This window comes from Dreissena polymorpha, chromosome 2 (genome assembly GCF_020536995.1).
Source record: "Dreissena polymorpha isolate Duluth1 chromosome 2, UMN_Dpol_1.0, whole genome shotgun sequence".
Lineage (NCBI taxonomy): Eukaryota > Metazoa > Mollusca > Bivalvia > Myida > Dreissenidae > Dreissena > Dreissena polymorpha.
Window position 1 is genome coordinate 40,019,518 of NC_068356.1, and position 20,773 is coordinate 40,040,290.

General features: G+C 36.9%; 1 protein-coding gene and 1 long non-coding RNA gene across 2 annotated transcripts; both read left to right on the forward strand.

Annotated features, from left to right (window-relative positions):
• The first annotated feature begins 3,873 nt into the window (after positions 1-3,873).
• LOC127866707 (uncharacterized) lies at positions 3,874-12,761 on the forward strand. The gene is made up of 2 exons (XR_008043076.1): positions 3,874-3,988; positions 8,592-12,761. It is a non-coding gene; the product is annotated as an uncharacterized LOC127866707 (long non-coding RNA).
• Positions 4,035-9,047, forward strand: LOC127866704 (uncharacterized). Its single transcript, XM_052407447.1, has 2 exons — positions 4,035-4,377; positions 4,500-9,047. The coding sequence occupies exon 2, from the start codon at positions 4,781-4,783 to the stop codon at positions 7,313-7,315; it is 2,535 nt and encodes an 844-aa protein (XP_052263407.1). The 5' UTR covers positions 4,035-4,377; positions 4,500-4,780; the 3' UTR covers positions 7,316-9,047.
• Positions 12,762-20,773: the final 8,012 nt, after the last annotated feature.

The following is a 20,773-nucleotide window of genomic DNA, read 5'->3' on the forward strand; positions in this document are numbered from 1 at the left end:
GGGGGTCTCCCCCAAGAAAATGTTGGAAAATTCATTGAAGCTGGGGCGTTTTGGTATTATTTTACAGCCAGGTTTTGGCAATTTAAATCATCAATTTCTTGCTTAAAAAAAACAATTAAAGGAAATATTTTATTAATCATTGTCAACAGCAGATACACTTTCGACTATAATTTATTTGCCAAGTTTAAGTGTCAATGCTAAGTTAAAAAACAACAAGACATATCGCGAGGGAGAATGGATTTTGTGTTGCAAAGGTGTGCGAGAGTATTCAACTCTATTACTGGCGGGAGTATGGGATCCTCCCGTAGAAAATTTTGGGCATTTCTTTGCAAAAGGTGTAATTTGGAGTTGCATTTCAGGCACATTTCGGCAATGTTTATCCTCGAATTTTAGCTTGAATTTTTTTAGAAAAATATTTTCAACAAACATTGCCAACTATTGACCATTATCTATTAAGTTTTAGTGTCAAGGCTTTAAATCAAGAAGCATTTGAGTGCAAGGGAATGGGTATGTAAATGTGATGAAATGTTTGACTCTTGCTTCCTCCCCAGAAAATTTTGGATTTCATTGCAGAAGGATCGTTTTGTCCGTGTATATGTTGCGACTCTGTAAAAATGTAGTGCCACGCCCACGGCGTGTGTATTTGTTTAGACAAGTCGTCAAACCTGGTGCGACGTGGCGCCAAAAACTAATCCTGTCATCATTTTCTGCTGAATCTGATTTATTTTGGGGTATTTGTAAACATAAAATTAAAATCGTTTTTAATTAAACTGTAAAAAACACTATTTGAAAAAAAAACAACAAAAACAGCATGCTCGCTAAGTCTTGAGTGAGCATAATAAACTTTTATTTAACTCGTAGATCTATACTTACAGATGTCGTTCTAGCAGTAGGTTGGTGTCCCCATCCTTTAATGCTAGCTCCTCGTTTTCATCACTAGAATTGTCCTTTATACCTCCAGTAAATTTGAGACACTCCGTGAATTGATATTTAATGGGTTGATCGCTTAGGAATTTATCTAATCGTCTTTCAAAAGAGTGTACCGTCTTGGCGGATATCACATGTTGGGGTAATTTGTTCCATGTGTCCACAATACGACAACAAAACGAATATTTCCTAACATCCAGTCTTGATCGTAATTTAAAAAGTTTATGCTCATGCACGGCCCCCTTGTTGATTGACTAGTATTTTTCTTGAATAAGTTTGAGACTGCTGGGTCATATATTTCATAGTGATTATTTTATATGCTTCAATGAGGTCTCCTCGTAGTCTTCTATTAGCAAGAGTAGGTAATTTCAATTCATTTAATCTCTCCTCATATGACATTTCATATAAACCAGGGACTTGTTTGGTGGCACACCTTTGGATATTCTCTAACATTTCTATGTCTTTTTTCAGATGTGGATTCCAGACTGGATTAGCATATTCTAGGTGTGGTCTTACTAACGATGTGAACAGAGTTTTAAAAACTTCTTTATTTATATATTCAAACGTTCGCCTTATTACTCCAACTATTGAATTTGCTTTATTAACTTTTTCATTTATATGTTTATCAAATTTCAATTTGTTGTCAATAACAACCCCTATATCTTTCTCTTCAATACTTTTTGCCATAGGTTTCAGATTCCTGTCTAACTTGTATTCAAAGTCACTAGTTTTATTTTTACCAATTCTCATCACATTACATTTGTCCGGGTGAAATTTTAATTTCCATTTATCTGACCATTCTTTCATTTTAAATATATCTTCTTGAAGCAATTCACAATCATTTGGATTAATTATTTGCCTAAAAATTTTAGTATCATCTGCAAAAAGAAATATTTCACTTTCATTAGATAGACTCAGGGGTAAGTCATTTATATATAGTACAAAACATATCGGCCCGAGCACAGATCCTTGCGGTATTCCACACACAACACTTTTCCATTCTGAACTCGCTCCGTTTACTAAAACACGTTGTTTTCGGTTGCTCAAAAAAGCCTGTATCCAGTCTATATATTTTTTACCAAAATTATACATTTTCAGTTTGTGAATTAACTTTACATGACTTACTTTATCGAATGCTTTCATGAAATCACAATAGGCCACATCTACGGCTCCCCCTTAAAGGCTTTATCTTAAATTTCAGTCCACCTATCTATAACTGTTATAACTGTCTATAGATCGACTTATCTTAAGGGAAATGTAATGCTGTGAACATTTTCCCACTTATCTTGTCATTAGAGCTAGCTTCTGAGTATCATCTGATGAACATGTTTAGCTGACGCTATCTCTAAAAACATCTGGATAAAACGAAGCGTTCGCCGACATTTTGAAAATTTGCGCTATGTAAACATAATCGGGTACCCGTGTCCGAATATTGGTTCCCAACACATTGAAGGGCGACAAAACAGTCGTAAAACGAGTCAAGTCTACACGACTACTACCCCTTATCAGTGAAAAAAGACTTTACTTCGTATGTTTGGCGTAAAGAATGTGTTGTGTTTTGAACCCACTGTTATTTTCTAATACTGGACGCCTTGTTTGCTTGTTACATAATTATGCCCCTAACCCCCTTAGCCCTAAATTTTTATTGCATTTTTTAAATTTTAAGAGTTTGCATTTTTTTAAGTTTGAAACTGAATTATACGCACCGGCGTACTGCCGTATGCCTAGGTACGCCCCTGAAGGGTCAGTGGTTCACGCCCAGTTGAGTTTTTTCCTTCTTTAATTTAATACTTGTTTTGTTACTAGAGCAATTTATTTCCAATGTTTACATTTATCAATTTAAAGTATTCAATGACGAATTTCAATACATGCCAAAATCTGTGAAAAGGTCCCTTTAAGGACACTTATTTGCAATAATAGTGTGAAACAAAAAATCAATTATTAGTTACACCAGATTTTTTGCCCAAGATGTCATTAGAAGAATATGTTCTTACCAACTTTCATGACTAATGAACACCCTGGCAGCCACGTTTTTCAACAGACCAGAACCATTTTCAAACACATCCAAGATATCATTTAAACAAATATACTGACAAAGTTTCATGAAGATTCATAAGTCCATATAAGGAAAAATTCCCCGTCCACTGGTGGCCATATTTTTCAAGCAACTGGAACCACTTTCGAAATTGTCCAAAATATAATTGGGACAAATCTTCTGACAAAGTTTCATGATGATCGTACTATAAATATTGCTTCTAGAATGTTAACAAGGTTTAGCTATTATTTAAATATTTTTTTAATGAAATGTGCTTGCATGCTGCCTATCAAAAGTCTGTTATGACTCATAGCTGCCTAAATTACGTTCTAGTCTATAACATTAATGTACATTGAACAAAGTATAAAATAATACGTGTAATGTATACTTGTAAATTCTTGTATATAATCAGGCTACGCGCATGTAGTTGAGGTAGTCTTCCCGTCAAAGTTACGTCCCTTGTTTTACAATAAACCATAATTCATAGTATAACAATGACCTTGTTTTAGAATAAACCATAATTCATAGCATAACAAATTGTTATTTATATTTATGATAAAATACAGTATTTTTTGCGAGTACAATATTGTTTTAATAAAACACCAAATTGATAAATTGACAAATATTAACTCCCCATTCTTGAATACACTTAAAGGTCCTTGAGCACATGAAATAATCGTGCTTGCAAAAGTGAATATGTGTTTATGTGCGTATTGTTTCAATGTGATTATGTACATATGTCTTATGATATGATTTCATGACAGTGTGCTCAAGTTTGTGTTTTTGTACATAGCATGTAATACAACTATAGCGCTTAATTAAATTTGCTTTTTCCCATACAGTAACTTTTACTATAATCTAGCCGCTAATCTTATGTTTTTGTGTGTATTTGTGTATGCTGGTGTTTATTTTCAGTTCTGTGCGTTACGGAGTATAGCACAGAACGTATGTCTAAACATAACGCACCGCACAAAACAGTGCGGTTCGTTCATGCGTGTGGTTGTCACGTGAGTGATGGTCACTCAGGTGGACATAGGCGGGAATTTGCACGGGGTGTGCATTGTTTGGTCAGTTCTACGCTAGACTTCGATCAGTAAACTTGTATGCGTGTACAAATCACACGTCGTGTTCAACAATGGAGACAAGCGAGTCGTCAAGCATGAAGGGCTACATAGAAGAGAGAATAAAGGATGCAGTGAAATTCAACAACGACGCGTTATTGAGCAGCATTAGCGGCATGATAAATAAGATAAGTGGAAAATCACAATGTTCGTTTTTAGACGTTCCAAAGTTTAAACGAAAAAGTAATGAAGAGCAGTACAAAAACAATGCCAAAATCTTGGAAAACATTGATATTGCAAGCACAGCAATTGATTCAAACAACATTCAGTCCGCAAAAGAAGCTCTAATCGAAGGTAAATTATTCGAATAAATTTGTTATATAAACACATAGCAACATGTGTTACGGGTGTATGTCTTGCGTTTCTATTTTGATGCACATTACTATATAAAAATAATTTTTTCTCTGCTTATTTAGCGGAAAAGGCTCTACGCCAGAGACAAAAACTCATCTTGATGGCAGACACGTCAGAGCTAGGCTGGCGTGTGGTAAATGAGTATACTACTAATCCCATTGCCAGTGACAGCGAGGATGAAAAACGCATCCAAAAGGCGGAGGCGCGCGCTATCCGTTAAGCGAAATCTGACAAGGGGAAGAAGCCGCGTCGAAACTGGCCATATCGCCGTCCGGAAGGGTCGACTGTTCATGGGGCGTCTGCGCAGACGGGTTTCGTTAAGTCTCGGACAGGCTTGTGCTTCATGTGTGGTAAACCGGGCCACTGGAAAAACGAATGTCCGCAGTCCGTTGCAACGAATAACAAGATAAGTAGCTTATCATATTGTGCAGAATTAGAATGTATAAATATATCAAAGGACGTTCATATAGCAACCGGAAGTTTGCAAGGTGAGTCAGAATTGGTGCATGATAGTAAGCACAATATATTTCCTAGTTTTTCTGACGAGAGAGCATCACCAGTAGGGCGTTTAAGAAATTGTATTCAAAGGTGGGTAGAAATAACAGACGATGTTTATATCTTAAATGTTGTACGTTTCGGTTACAAATTGCCCTTCAAGGTTATTCCGGAACAGGTATTCCTTAAAAATAATAAGTCAGCACGTGAAAATCCCGATTTTGTGAGTAAAGAGATAAGCAGTTTGCTTCAAAAAGGTGTAATTTCTGAGGTTTGTGAACAACCTCATGTTGTGAATCCTTTAACGGTTGCCTATAATCGTAGCGGAAAACCTAGGCTTGTTTTGGATTGTCGGCACATAAATCCATGTTTACATCTGTTCAAAATAAAATTCGATGACATAAATATTGCACAAAACCTTTTTGATAAAGGTACTTTTATGTTCACGTTTGATTTGAAAGGAGCTTATCACCACATAGATATTTTTGCAGAACATACAACTTATTTAGGGTTCAGTTGGATTGTTGACGGTGACGTTAAATATTACGTCTATAATTCTTTAGCGTTTGGAATTAGTTCGGCGGGGCACATATTCACAAAGGTTCTCAGAGTTTTGATTAGACACTGGAGGTCACTCGGTTGTAAAGTTATAATGTTTTTAGACGACGGTATAGGAGGAGATAATTCTTTCGATAAAGCTGTGCAGACTAGTTATTATGTAAGGCAGACTTTGCTAGATACAGGTTTTTTGTTGGCAGAAGATAAATGCATTTGGAAACCTAATTTGCATGCCATTTGGCTGGGGCATAAGTTAGACTTTTGTCTAGATCGGCTATATATTACAGAAGAAAGAATTTGTAGGCTGGAAATCGCCATTAAGTCCGCGTTGTTTCAGTCTTTGAAAGACGATAGTTGCTTATTACACGTGCGTGTATTAGCCGGCGTTGTAGGACAAATAGTATCATTAAAAAGCGTACTAGGGAGTGTTGTATGCCGTATGACAAGGTATATGTACAAGTGTATTTTATCTCGAGCCAGTTGGAAAGCTCGTGTTATGGTTAGTTTAGAAGCGGCAAAAGAGCTTCAGTTTTGGTTAGACAACGTTAGAAGCTTAAATTCAGAAGGTAAAAGTTTATCACAAGAAAAAACAGTTGATTTATGTGTTTTCACAGACGCAAGTTCTGTTGGGTACGGAGGTTATGTTTCTAGCAATCGGGCAGAAATTATATCTGGTGGCAGGATTTCACCCATAGATTTGATGTATGCAGCTCCCGGGCAGAAGCAGGTAAATTCTTTTGTACCTGGTGTTGAGTATCTAGATATGATTACTCTCCAGCAAGTAAATGCATTGACTCCCGGAAGTGAGTACGTGCACCTAGATAATATCAGAGGTGAACATGTTAATATGGTGGCTCCCGGAAGTGAGCACGTAAGTAAAGTTGCTCTCACAGATAAGCTGGTAAACACAGTTGCTCCCGGAAGTGAGCACATGAGCAAAGTTGTTCTCAAAGGTGGACAGGTAAATACAGTGGTTCCCGGAAGTGAACACTCGGGTAAAGTTGCTCTCAGAGGTGAGATGGTTAATACAATGGCTTCCGGAAGTGAACACATAGTAGCAGGCACACAGGTATACGGGTCATGGACAGAGCAAGAGTCAGTTGCTAGTTCTACTTGGAGAGAACTCGAAGCTGCTTATAGAGTTATTAAAAGTAACGTTGTAATTCTACAAAACAAAAATGTCATGTTATATTCTGATAATAAGAACGTATTGTATATTTTTCACTCAGGCAGTAATGTAGATGAGTTACATTGTAAATGTTTAGATGTTCACAGAATTTGTAGTTTGTACAATATTAATTTATCTGTGATATGGATACCGCGGAAAGATAATACTATTGCTGATCAGCTTAGTAGATATCAAGATTGCGACGATTGGTCCATTCAAGAATCTATATTCTCTTTATTAGACGTAAAATGGGGTCCGCATACGATTGATCGTTTTGCTGCACATTATAACAACAAATGTGCACGGTTTAATTCGAAATGGTGGGTACCTGGAACTGAGGCTGTGAACTGTTTCACCCAAAATTGGTCATGTTTTAACAATTGGCTGGTTCCTCCACCTCAGGTCATTGTTAAGTGTTTAAAGAAAATGGAGCACGATGAATGTGTCGGTACTTTAGTTGTTCCCGAGTGGGAATCTGCAGCTTTCTGGCCTTTGATTACAGATGGGAAGGGTGGATATAGCAAAAATGTTAAAGATGTGTACATCTTACCACAAACTGGTGTAATAAACCCAGGTAGAGGAAATAACGGGTTGTTTGGTAATGAGCATTTACCATTTAGAATGTTAGCCTTGAGATTTGACTGGCGAACTAAGTAAATCAGAAGTTTAACGAGTAATTAAATAGAATCTGTGTAGGATTTTCATGTTTGCATATTGTTTGCAGATGTTGGTTTAAAGGCTACTTTAAAGAGGAAGTTTGATGAAGCGGGCGAGTATGTGGACGATCAGGACAACGTTATTACACGTATGGCGGGACATTTGTTGGACTCTAGAGCGGAAACAACAGTTTCTAAATATTCTTACCAGGTGAAATTATTCAAAACATTTTGTGCCGATAAACAATTTTCAACTCTACCGGCGCATGCTATTCACGTTGCTTTGTATTTGTCAAATTTAATTGACGCCGGAAAATCGGACAGCGTTGTTTCTGCAGCGTTCTATGGCATTAAGTGGTATCACAACATAAACGATTTACAAGATCCTACAGACAATCAAATAGTGAAGTCCATGTTAGAGTGTGCAAAACGCGTCAACTCTAGACCCGTCACAAAGAAGGACATCGTTGATACAAAATCACTAATTAGTTTGTGTGACATGTTTTCAGATTCGAACGATGTAATTGTTCTTCGAGATTTATCCATGATATTATTGTCATACGCAGGTTTTTTAAGATTCGACGAATTCAGTAGTCTAAGATGCTGCGATGTTTCGTTTTTTGATGATCATATTAAACTTTTCATTAGAAAGAGTAAAACTGATATTTATAGGAAAGGGAGAGAAATCGTTATTTCAAAAGGGGAAACGTCTGCTTGTCCTGTGTCAATGTTGCTTAGGTATTTCGACAGTGCGTTTTTGTCTATTAAGTCCGAAATGTATGTATTTAGACCAGCATGTAGGTCAGGTAAACGATGTTTTTTTGTTATCTAAAGATAAGAAATTAAGTTACACACGGTCTAAAGAGTGTATTGTTTCCAAATTAAAAATTGTTGCACCCCTTGCAAACTTGGGCCTACATTCTTTGAGAGCAAGCGGAGCCACTGCGGCGGCTAACGCAGAGGGTGTGTCTGAGAGATGTTTGAAGCGACATGGTCGATGGAAGTCTGATAGGGCTAAAGATGGGTACATTGATGATTCTCTAGACAAAAAGCTTTTTATCACTAGACAATTGAAATTATAATTGATTTGCGGTTCGAATTTAAAACCTTACTAACCTTTGATTTTGTTCTATCGCAAGCCTTGCCCAATGCAAAACGTGTTGTGTTTTGTGCTTAGTTGTGTGAAGACTTTTCAGTTCTGTGCGTTACGGAGTATAGCACAGAACGTATGTCTAAACTTCATGCGTGTGGTTGTCACGTGAGTGATGGTCACTCAGGTGGACATAGGCGGGTATTTGCACGGGGTGTGCATTGTTTGGTCAGTTCTACGCTAGACTTCGATCAGTAAACTTTTACTTTTTTAAATTCGAACCGCATTAGTAGTAAATTGGCTCAAATGACATGTTATGTTTGTGTTACATAATGTTTAGTTACATGTTAATATTGGATGATTTCAGGTACAGTTTTCCAGAGCTATTTTACATTGGGCTTCTGATGAATTTTTATCTCTGGTTTTTAACCTGGCCTTGAAAACACCAATTAAGGACACAATACTAGAAGTGATGTATAAAAAGTGATAGTTATACTTTGTGATATAATTTATAGATCGAAAATTGTCCTGTCATGTTTGTACTACGATTGTACTTGATTGTTATATGATACGAATATGTAATATTCGTGGACGTGTGTTGTCAATGTCAATAAACTGATCGCAAGCCTTGCCCAATGCAAAACGTGTTGTGTTTTGTGCTTAGTTGTGTGAAGACTTAAAATTCACATGAACTATCCATTTATGTTTGCCACTTTAGTGCTAAATTTAATACTCTTTTTTCAATACAGTAATTATTACTATAATCTAGTTGCTAACCTTCAGTATTTGTATATACTTGTGTATACTAGTGTTCGTAAAAATGAACATGAAATATTTAATTTATCTGAACTTCTTTGTGCACATTTAAACCAACATGTACTTACTTTATGTGCAGGAGAGTAGCAATAATACATATTGATACACCAATTTATGCATGCGTTTAAATTTAGTTTTTAAATATATATGAATATAATCCAACATGTACCTGTTTTATATGCATGGTAGCGGTATGATTTTATATTTATACATCACTGTATATAATGAACATGAACAGAAATAAGAATCTTTAATAGCAATTATGGTCTTTATACATATTCTAACATATAAACAAAAGCTGTTTATTGTTATCTTTAATTGAATACATGATCATTCAGTGTAACACATTGCTAAACAGTGTATCCACTAATATACCTTCATTACATGATTTTTCCTTCTAATCTGTGAATGTTAAATATATTATAAATACATTTAAATAAATTATATTTTTGAAGGTATTAGAAGTACTGAACTTAGGATTATCTGTTGTCTTCATTAACATACTTAAGCAATATTGTTTTGGGGGTTTTATGAAGGTGTAAATAGTGGAAGACTAAAATCATCCTTTTATTTTTCATTTAACACTTTATAATTAGAAGTACTTCATTTATATATTTACTCTTACTTCATTTTCGCTTTCATATGAAGTTTTTTTTAAGTGTTTAATGAACTTGGGATGTAAAATACATTTATACTGTCTGATTCAATAATACTGTCTGTGTAAGTATTCCTTTTTCTCATATTAATCAGTTATAAAATTATTAGAAAAAAAGAAATGCTTGTCAAATATATACCTTCTCCTACATACTGATTAAATTAAACTGATACTACAAAGTAAAATGAATTGAAGGTGATTAAATAGGTATACTTTTTTGTTCCAAAATTAACATACTTGTTGAACTCTAGTTTTCACTTGAATGAATAATTGATAATATAACTATATTTATTCTACAAAATACTCATTTATGTATGAGCAATTGATTTTATAACTATACTTATTCCACAAAACACTAACTATGTGCTAACATTATGGCATTTAGACAAACATACTATTATTTTACATTTAATAATCCAAATTAAATTGGGTCAAGTATAAGGTTTGATGTGAGCATGCAAAACAAATACAAATTGTCACTTCTGCTTTTTGAGTTATTGATTAAAAAACTATTTATAATACTGTTTATTACAGTAACTGGCATATCGTACTTATACCTTAACTATGGTTATGTTATAAGTTTATGAAACTTTAGCAAAACTGTTTTAGTAATCTCCTGATAAAAAAATTTGTACTTCAATTATATATATTAATCCTTAATAGAAGTTGTCACAAATTTGTCAAGGCTCTTATCCATGGGTATGAAACTTGTGTGAATTTTTTCCATGTTTAATCTGAAAATACCTTGAAAAAAACTTATTTGTTACCGTTTTAGATTGACAGCTCTTGTTGCCTTCTTACTTGTACATAACTTAAACCAACAGTCGCACAACCACTGTTATTGATTTTTGGGTTATGCTACTATTACATGTATAAATTTGTAAATAGTCTATGGCAATTATACGTTATTGTTATGTACTTGTATGTATTTTTCCATGTTTATTTTGAAAATACCTGGAAAAAACTTATTTGTTACCGCTTAAGATTGACAGCTCTTGTTGCCTGCCTTCTTGTACATAACTTAAACAAATAGTCGCATAACTACTGTTATTGATTTTTGCGTTATGCTACTATTACATGTATAAATTTGTAAATAGTCTATAGCAATTATACGTTATTGTTATGAAATTATGATCACATATAAATAACAATAATCGTTCATAAGAACTGTAAAAGTGGTACATTAAGTGTGCTTATTATATATGAATAAAACAAAGTTATTCATTCCTTAATAACTGTATACTGGTATAGTTCAGCATTTAAAAATGCTTCGAACGAGAATATAATACATATTGTTTATTTTATGAAAAAATAAACTTATTAAATTTAGATAACATTACATTGATTGATATCTGCTCTTAACTACGAAAAGTACTTTATCAAAACAAAACTTTTCAAAAGATAATTAAAAAATTAACTATATACTGATTGCATATGTTCATTCATATTTGTAATGTTTAGCCAAGCTGCCATTACACTTATTGTCTTTTTCACTTTTTATTTTTTTCTTTGCTTATTATGTTGTTTTTTTGTGAGGACCAATCGTTTATTGTGTTTTTTTTCTAACTTTTGTGATTTTTTCCTTTAATTTCTCCAGGTCTATGGAATATTTATCTTTTTGTATCCCTAATTTATGTTTTTTACTTTTGTTTGTATGTATGGACATCTTATGTCTCACAATAGAAACCAACTGGACTTGCTTTAAAAGAGAAACTAACTGGAAGCACACACAAATTATCATTTACATCACCTTTCACCTCTTTAAATGATTAAGATATGTACTTTAAATGTAAAAGGGTTACACAATAAAGACAAACGAATAAAAATCTTCAAATGGTTAGACGAAACTACTTTAGCACAAACCTTAAAAGATGAATGGGACGGAGAAATCTATCTCAGTGGAGAACATACTAATAAACAAGGCATTGCCTTTCTGATAAAAAATAATATAGGGGTCACAGTCGATAACTTTAAGAAAATAATAATTGGCAGACAAGCAAGTATAGATATCAAAATACACGACACACAAATAACATTAATCAACGTCTACGGCCCTAACATAGACGATTCCACATTTTACGAAACATTACAATCCTTTATAATTAATAACCAAGATAAAAATATTATAATAGGGTGGTGATTTCAACACTGTCCTGAACCCATTAAAAGATAAAAAGAATGGAAACCTTTATACTCATACTAAAAATAGAAACATTTTAAATAACATAATTGAAAACTACAATATGATAGATATCTGGCGTACAGTATACCCAAACGAAAGCAAATTCACCTGGCACTCAAACACAAAACCAACAATATTTTGTAGATTAGACTATTTTTTAATATCTGAATCTCTTTGCAACATTATTGACACATGTAACATAAAACCAGGATTTATGACTGACCACTCTCTAGTTGAACTTAAACTGCACAATATACAACCTGAAAGAGGCCCAGGATATTTTAAAATTAACAACAGCATCTTATTAGATACACAATATCAAACACAAATAAACCAGGAAATATTAAATACAGTTCAAAATAATAAAGATGCAAACCCAAACACCTTTTGGGAAGTAATTAAAGGAAATATACGTAACACAACAATTAGATACACATCATTTAAACAAAAAGAAACACACAAACTTGAAACTGAAACCATCAAAACCATTGAAACACTTGAAAAACAATTGCATCAAACAAACACAAATGATACCACCGACATTGAAAATTTTATTTTTATTTTATTTTTCAATCTGACAAGATCATTGTGAATATACAACAAAACACAAAAGTCCAGTATGCTTTCTTCCGACTTTATACAACTCATCTTTTTTCATAATTATTCCTCTGTTGTGCTTTTCTTTTCTCTCTAAAAATAAAATATATAATATATATATATATATATATATATATATATATATATATATATATATATATATATATATATATATATATATATATATATAAGCATATCTTGTATAACATGTCTGAACTTTATTGCTTTGTACAATCACTATGTTGTATGATCATATACATGTTTACATTGTATGTATAATATTGAATAAAAAAAAAAAAAGGTTTAACTATAGCTATATAAGGAAAAATGCCACGTCCCCTTGGCGGCCATGTTTTTCCACCAACCGGAACCACTTTCGAACTCATCCAAGATCAAGTTTCATGATGATCGGACAATAAATGTGGCCTCTAGAGTGTTAACAAGGTTTAACTAAAGCATGATATATAGCCATATTAGGAAAAATGCCCCGCGCCCTAGTGGCCATGTTTTTTAAGCAACCGAAACCACTTTCGAACTCATCTAAGATATCATTAGGACAAATCTTCTGACTAAGTTTCATGAAGATCGGAAAATAAATGTGGCCTATAGAGTGTTAACAAGGTTTTACTATAGCCATTTAAGGAAAAATGCCCCGCCCCCTGGCAGCCATGTTTTTTTCAACCAACCAGCATCATTCTTTAACTCGTCCAAGATATTATTGGGGTGAATCTTCTGACCAAGTTTCATGAAGATCGGACAATAAATGTGGCCTCTAGAGTGTTAACAAGGTTTAACTATAGCCATATATAGCCATATAAGGAAAAATGCCCCGCCCCTTGGCAGCCATGTTTTTCAAGCAATCGTAACCATTTTCGAACTCATCCAAGATATCATTGAGACCAATCTTCCGACCAATTTTCATGAAGATTGAACCAAAAACGTGGCCTGTAGAGTGTTAACAAGGTTTTACTATAGCCATATAAGGAAAACTGCCCCGCCCCCTGGCGGCCGTGTTTTGTCACCGATCTGGACCATTTTCGAACGCGTCCAAGATTTCAATAAAACCAATGTTTTGACCAAGTTTCATGATGATTGGACAAAAATTGTGACTTCTAGAGTATTCACAAGGTTTCTCTATAGCCATATAAGGAATACTGCCCCGCCCCCTGGTGGCCATGTTTTTAAACGGACCGGAACCATTTTTGAACTCAACCAACATATCATTTAGACAAACATTTTGACATTGTTACATGTAGATTGGGCATCAAATGTGACTTCTACAGTGTTCACAAGGTTTTTCTTTTTTTTGACCTTGTGACCTAGTTTCTGATCCAGCATGACCCAGTTTCGAACTCAGTCGAGGTATCAATAGGACAAATGTTCTGACCGAATTTCATGAAGATCAGACAATAAATGTGGCCTCTAGAGTGTTCACAGGGCAAAATGTTGACGACGCACGATGGACGACGCACGACGGACAAAAAGCGATCACAAAAGCTCACCATGAGCACGTTGTGCTCAGGTGAGCAAAAAAGCAAGCCTGAGAGCTTCATTCATATGTGGGTATTTTCTGACAATTTTTAATTAATTTCATGGTTTTAATGAGCCTTCTAAAGAGGTTAATGAGGTTTCATATAAGATTTGACCAGGCGTGTGAGCCTTCTTAAGAGGTTAATGAGGTTTCATATAAGATTTGACCAGGTTTTTAACGGTATTTGATTCAGAGATCAGTCAAGTTATTGTCAAAAATAAAAAATCTGATAGTTTGGCCAACATTGAATAATAAATGTGGCTTTTAGAATGGCAACAAAGTTTTACTCCTATTTATCCTGGCCTGATTATGGGACACACTAGAACCAGATTCAAACTTGGTTTAGATAATGTCAAGGTAATTTTTTTGTTCAAGTTTCATCAAGATTTAAAAATAAATCTGGCTTCAACGATGGCAAAACGGTTTTTTGTACAATTTTTCTGGACAAACAGAATCAAGATTCAAACTTGCCCTAATTATTGTAAGTGCTCAGATGATTAACAAGAGCACCGCCTTGTGGGTGCAGACCGCTCATCTATTTTTCTTTTTAAAGGTGTAGGGACCTTTCTCAATTTCAATCACAAAGGAGGAAGGTGTGGAGTGGAGAGGGGTGTATAGTGTGGGGGTGTGGTCATTTATTACATTATCTTCCAAAATGCAATTTTTTTTTTGGGGGGGGGGGGTTCTTGTGTGGGATGGTTGGACGGTATTTAAAAAATACAATAATATAAATAAAAATAAATATAAAGTGTTTTTTTAACCATGTTTGAAAATGTGAGATGTTTGAGATGTGTTCGTCAGAACCACAATGCTCTCTATTGCGCCGCTTTGAATTTTTTAATATTTTTTTTTTACCTTTGACCTTGAACTTCCACCACTCAAAATGTGCAGCTTTATGAGAACGCGGCTTTGAAATATATATTTTTTGACCTTGAAGGATGACCTTGACCTTGAAGGATGACCTTGACCTTGAACTTCCACTACTCATAATGTGCATCTTCATGATAACGCCGCTTTGATTTTTTTTTACCTTTGATCTTGAAGGATGACCTTGACCTTGAAGGATGACCTTGACCTTGAACTTTCACCACTCAAAATGTGCAGCTTCATGAGAACGCCGATTTGATTTTTCTGAGCTTTGACCTTGAAGGATGTCCTTGACCTTGAAGGATAACCTTGACCTTGAACTTCCATCACTCAAAATGTGCAGTTACATGAGAACGCCGCTTTGATTTTATTTTTTTTTACCTTGAAGGATGACCTTGACCTTGAACTTCCACCACTAAAAATGTGCAGCTTCATGAGATACACATGCATGCCAAATATCAAGTTGCTATCTTCAATATTAAAAAAGTTATGGCCAATGTTAAAGTTTTCGGACGGAAAGACGCCATATATTTGTCATTTGACCTTGAAGGATAACCTTGACCTTCACTTTTCACCACTCAAAATGTTAAGCTCTATGAGATACACATGCATGCAAAATATCAAGTTGCTATCTTCAATATTGAAAAAGTAATGGCCAATGTTAAAGTTTTCGGAGGGACAGACACCATAAATTTGACATTTGACCTTGAAGGATGACCTTGACCTTTCACCACTCAAAATGTGCAGCTCCATTATATACACATACATGCCAAATATCAAGTAGCTATATTCAATAGTGAAAAAGTTATGGTCAATGTTTAAGTTTTTTTTCGGACGGACAGACTGACTGACATACTGACACACTGACATACTGACGGACAGTTCAACTGCTATATGCCACCCAACCAGGGGCATAAAATTATTTTTTGGGGGTGGGAGTGGGTTTAGTGTGAGGGTGTGGTGGTCATTTATTAGATGATCTTTAAACAAAAAAATGGGGGAGATGGATGGTTTGGGTGGAGTCTATTGTGGTATGTCAGGTAAGAGTTGTTTTGTCAAAGTATCAATCAAGTCTAATCATAAATAAAGAAGTTATGGCAATTCTAGCAAAATTTAATAATTTGACCTTGAGAGTCAAGGTCATTCAAAGGTCAAGGTAAAATTCAACTTGCCAGGTACAGTACCCTCATGATAGCATGAAAATATTTGAAGTTTGAAAGCAATAGCCTTGATACTTTAGAAGTTAAGTGGATCTAAACACAAAATGTAACCATATATTTAAAGTTACTAAGTCAAAAAAGGGCCATAATTCTGTAAAAATGACAACCAGAGTTATGCAACTTGTCCTTTACTGTCCCCTTATGATAATTTGCGAGTATTCCAAGTATGAAAGCAATATCTATGATACTTTAGGGGTAAAGTGGACCAAAACACAAAACTTAACCAAATTTTCAAGTGTAAAGGGCCCATAATTTCGTCAAAATGCCAGTCAGAGTTACATAACTTTGCCTGCACAGTCCCCTTACGATAGTTAGTAAAGGTTGCAAGTAAGAAAGCACTTAGGAAAAAAGTGGACCCTGCGAAGTTACTGGAAATTATCTTTGGATACACTGGTCTAACATTGTTTGGAATTGTTTAACCGGTTACTCTATGTTAACTAGTTATTTATTTAATATCCTTTTACATCCCTAATTTGTAGTAAGCTAGCTTTGCCTCAAGAAGACTGGCCTGTATCGAAATTTAAGCTAGGTCTGCATGTAAGCTACTTACATGCAAAGTTTCAGAAGAATATCTCCATGTAGATTTAAGTAATTGAAAAGAAACAGTTTTTCAAATTTTAATTTTAGTGACAGTGACTTTGACTATGGCCAAACTGGCCCAAACACAATTCCAAGCAGTCCTCCATGGAAGCTTGCTTTATCAGAAATTTCATTCAGAATGCGAACAAACTTTATGTTTGGAACCCCCTGTTTAATGAGGCCAGGCCTACTAACAGTTTCCATATCTAGTAAGCAGGTATTTATCTTTGATGAAAACCTGATTAAAACAAATTTTTCTAGTAAAATTCATTTTAATTAGTAATTACTTACCTGCTATCATATGCTACTCACCCCGAAGGATCGTAATTAATCCGGAAACTTTCTGTCCAAAGAATCCCACACTTTTCATAAACCCGTCGGCAGGTCAGAACGGTCACATAGTGCCGTGTAGCCGTATAACCAAAACGGGATATTACCCAGAATCACTCTTATTCTAATAAACAATATGAAAATATTAGACGAAGAGCGGGGTGGGAGGTGGGACTTACCGATTGCAGGTAAGTAATTACTAATTAAAATGAATTTTACTAGAAAAATTTGTTTTAATAGCTTAATTACGTTACCTTCTATCATATGCTGACTTTGCAGCTGCGGCGGGAAGGTTCGCAAAAATCTCCCCATCACAGCGGAACCCATATCTCGGGTTCTCAGCTAATCTTCGTTATTACGGTATTAACTTAATTCACGGATAAGCGTAATATACCTATGCCGTAGAAGATACTACCGTTTGTGCAACCACAAGGGGGCCCAACAAATACAAGTTGTCCTGTTGGCACTCCAGAGAACGAAGATAAAAAGATTAAAAAGTGGTCTGATTCATCCAGAAAGCAGCTTGAAGCACGTCAGAGAGTGGGGTATGATTAATATATGCCCACGAAGCCGACATTGCTCGTAATTCATGCGGTCTAATCTTAAAAAGGGCTGAATCCATTGAAGAAACAGAAGAGTAAGCCCTTTTTATAGTCGAGGCTACCCAACGGGAAATAGAAGCCGCAGACACATCGCTTGGGACCTTGAAGGGTTTAGAAGCCATTGAGGGGAGTTGATTTTTTGCAAGGAATCCTGGCTGACAACAAATTGACAGAGCCATCGGAGGAATCAAAACGAAGATGGCTTTCTTCGATAGAAAGAGCATGAATTTCACTTCTACGTTTGGATGAAGCCATGGTAAGAAGGAAAACGGTCTTCCAGGTTAGGAACTGTCAAGAAGCCTGATTAAGGGGTTCATAGGGAGCTTTAATAAGCGATCCAAGAACACAAGCCAAATCCCATTTGGGGGTTAGAGAACGAGGCACAGGACGTTTAAGTTCCATGGCTCGGATCAGTTCCGAAATGGCTGGGTCAGCACAGACGTGTGATGACTTACGAAAAGCCAAGGTATGCGAAAGCACAGATCTGTATCCTTTGATGGAGCTAAGAGAAAGTTTCTTATCATCAAAGAGATAGATTAGAAAATCCGCTATGCGTCTAGCAGAGGGATTGAGGGGATCAATTTTCCCTCAAACACACCAATTAGAGAAGAGTTTCCAGCGAGCATCATAGACTGCTCTGGTGGACTTTCTCCTTGCAGAGGCAACGAGCGTTGAAGCCCTGACAGAAAAGCGTTTCTTCTGCAGGGATTGCCTGATAACGGCCAGACGTGTAAGTGGAACATGTCTGGATCCACGTGAAGTCTGCCTCTCTGAGATAGGAGATCTGACCTGTGCGGGAGTTCCCTGGGAAATTCGCACAGGAGACCGAGAAGGTCGTTAAACCAGGATCTCCTGGGCCACCAAGGGGCTATCAGAAGGATCCGGCAAGAGCTCACACTAATTTTTGGGGATTTGGGGAATTATAATAGGTGGGGGATAAGCGTTAGCGTCCAGTTGATCCCAATTGAACGAAAGCGCGTCTACCGCCCACGCTGCTGGTTCGTACACTGGACTCACATGCAGAGGAAGTCTGTGGTTGCCTCTGGTCGCAAACAGGTCGACCAGTGGATAACCGAATGTGAGGAATATCTGGTTGGCCAATTCCTGATGAAGTGTCCACTCCGATGGAAGTAACTGGTGTTTGCGAGACAAACCGTCCACCAGGGCGTTGAGACGACCTGGTATGTGTTTGGACAAGAGAGAGTCGTTGAGGCTCTTGCAAAGAACAAGTAAGTTCATTGTTTCCAGATACAGGGAGTGAGAGTGTGTACCGCCCTGTTTCTGGATGTAAGCCACGACTGATGTGTTGTCTGTCGATACCATCACACAGGAATCCCGAAGATGTGATTTGAATTGAGAAACAGATAGAAAGACTGCTCGCATTTCGAGATTGTTTATGTGCAGAAGAGACTCCTGAGGAGACCACAATCCTGATAATGTCAGGCTGCGGGGTTCCAGGTGAGCGCCCCAACCTTCCATGCTTGCATCCGTTATGAGATGTAAAGAAGGTTGCGGGGGAAGAAGCGGTACTCCTGCCAATAGGGTCTCCTCGTCTAGCCACCATTGAAGGTGGGGGACTAAGGACGGAAGGATGGGAATCTGTGTTAGCAGATTGTCTGGAGACCATTTCCATTGAGCTGAGAGATAGTGCTGAAGAGGACGTAGGAAGAGACGTCCCAACTGCACGAAGTCTGCTACAGTGCTCAGGATACCGTTGAGTGAGAGGAAATCTTGAGCTGTGATATGAGATTGGGACAGCACCCATCTGACCTTCAAAAGGAGGTCTGATACACGTTGCGGTGAGACCCTGAACCGATTGATCCCGATTGATGTGGGTCAGAAAATTCATTCCCACGAATATAAAATCCTGAGAGGGAATGAGGTCTGACTTGGCTACATTGAGAAGGAGTCCTAAAGAGAGGAGCTCCTTCCAAGAGAACTCTAGGTGTAGCAGAAGCAGTCGACGATCGAGCTGGTGTAAGAGCCAATCGTCGAAATACTGAAGCAGTTGAACCCCGTGTAATCGGAGGTGTGCGCCCACTGCGGCCATGAGTTTGGTGAAAACTCGTGGAGCTGTGGCCAATCCAAAGGGCATCGCCCGAAATAGGTAGACCTGGCCTCGAAAGGAGAAGCGCAGGTACTTCCGGTAGTTGGGATGGATAGGAACATGGAAGAATGCATCTTCCAGGTCCAAGGAAACCCCCCAGTGCATGGGTTTGATGGAGTGCCGAATGAAGGCAGGAGTCTCCATCTTGAAAGAAGGTTTGACTAGAAACGTGTTGAACACTTTTAAGTCTATGACTGGTCTCCAGGAGCCGCTTTTCTTTTGAACAAGGAAAAGGCGACTGTAAAATCCTGGAGAACAAGGGTCGTGAACCCTTTCTACCGCCTGTTTTTCCAGGAGTCCGAGAATGGAGTCTGGAAGTTGTGGATGCGGAGATACCAGATCTATTGGGACGCGAGAGAGTGGGGGCCTTTTTTCGAATTGAAAAGTGAGGCCTTGTGTGACAAGAGAATGAACTCACGCGTCCGAAGTTATTTGGAGCCATCGATTTGCGAAGTGCATAAGTCTGGCCCCGACTGGTACCTCCGGCATCGGAGGTTGTGGCGGTTGAAAGGGGTATGACCTAGGGCTGACCTTTTGGAGGTCCACCCTTGCCGGAAGAAGGATTAAATGACTTCTTGTCCGCATTGGGTTTGCCCTTACTCCAATTTTGGTTTACAGAAGGCTTCCGATAGGAAGATGTTCTGTTCTGAAAAGGAGGCCTATTTGTGGGTTGACGTGGAGCATACGGACGCTTAGTAAGGAAACTGTCCCTTTTAGCGTTCTTGGCCGGTGGGGCACCTGGGGGCTTAGAAGCAGGGCGCTTAAAAACCACAGGGCGCTGGCCAGAGTTGCTCCTAGCTAAGGAGGCATGTATCTGATCTTCACGATCAGCAGTAAGTGTCGACTGTATCCTCCCTCCGAAAAGAGAATCAGCTGTTAGTGG

Excerpts from the sequence above, each read along its gene's own strand:
- LOC127866704 (XM_052407447.1), top strand. The coding sequence starts at position 4,781 with ATGTGTGGTAAACCGGGCCACTGGAAAAACGAATGTCCGCAGTCCGTT.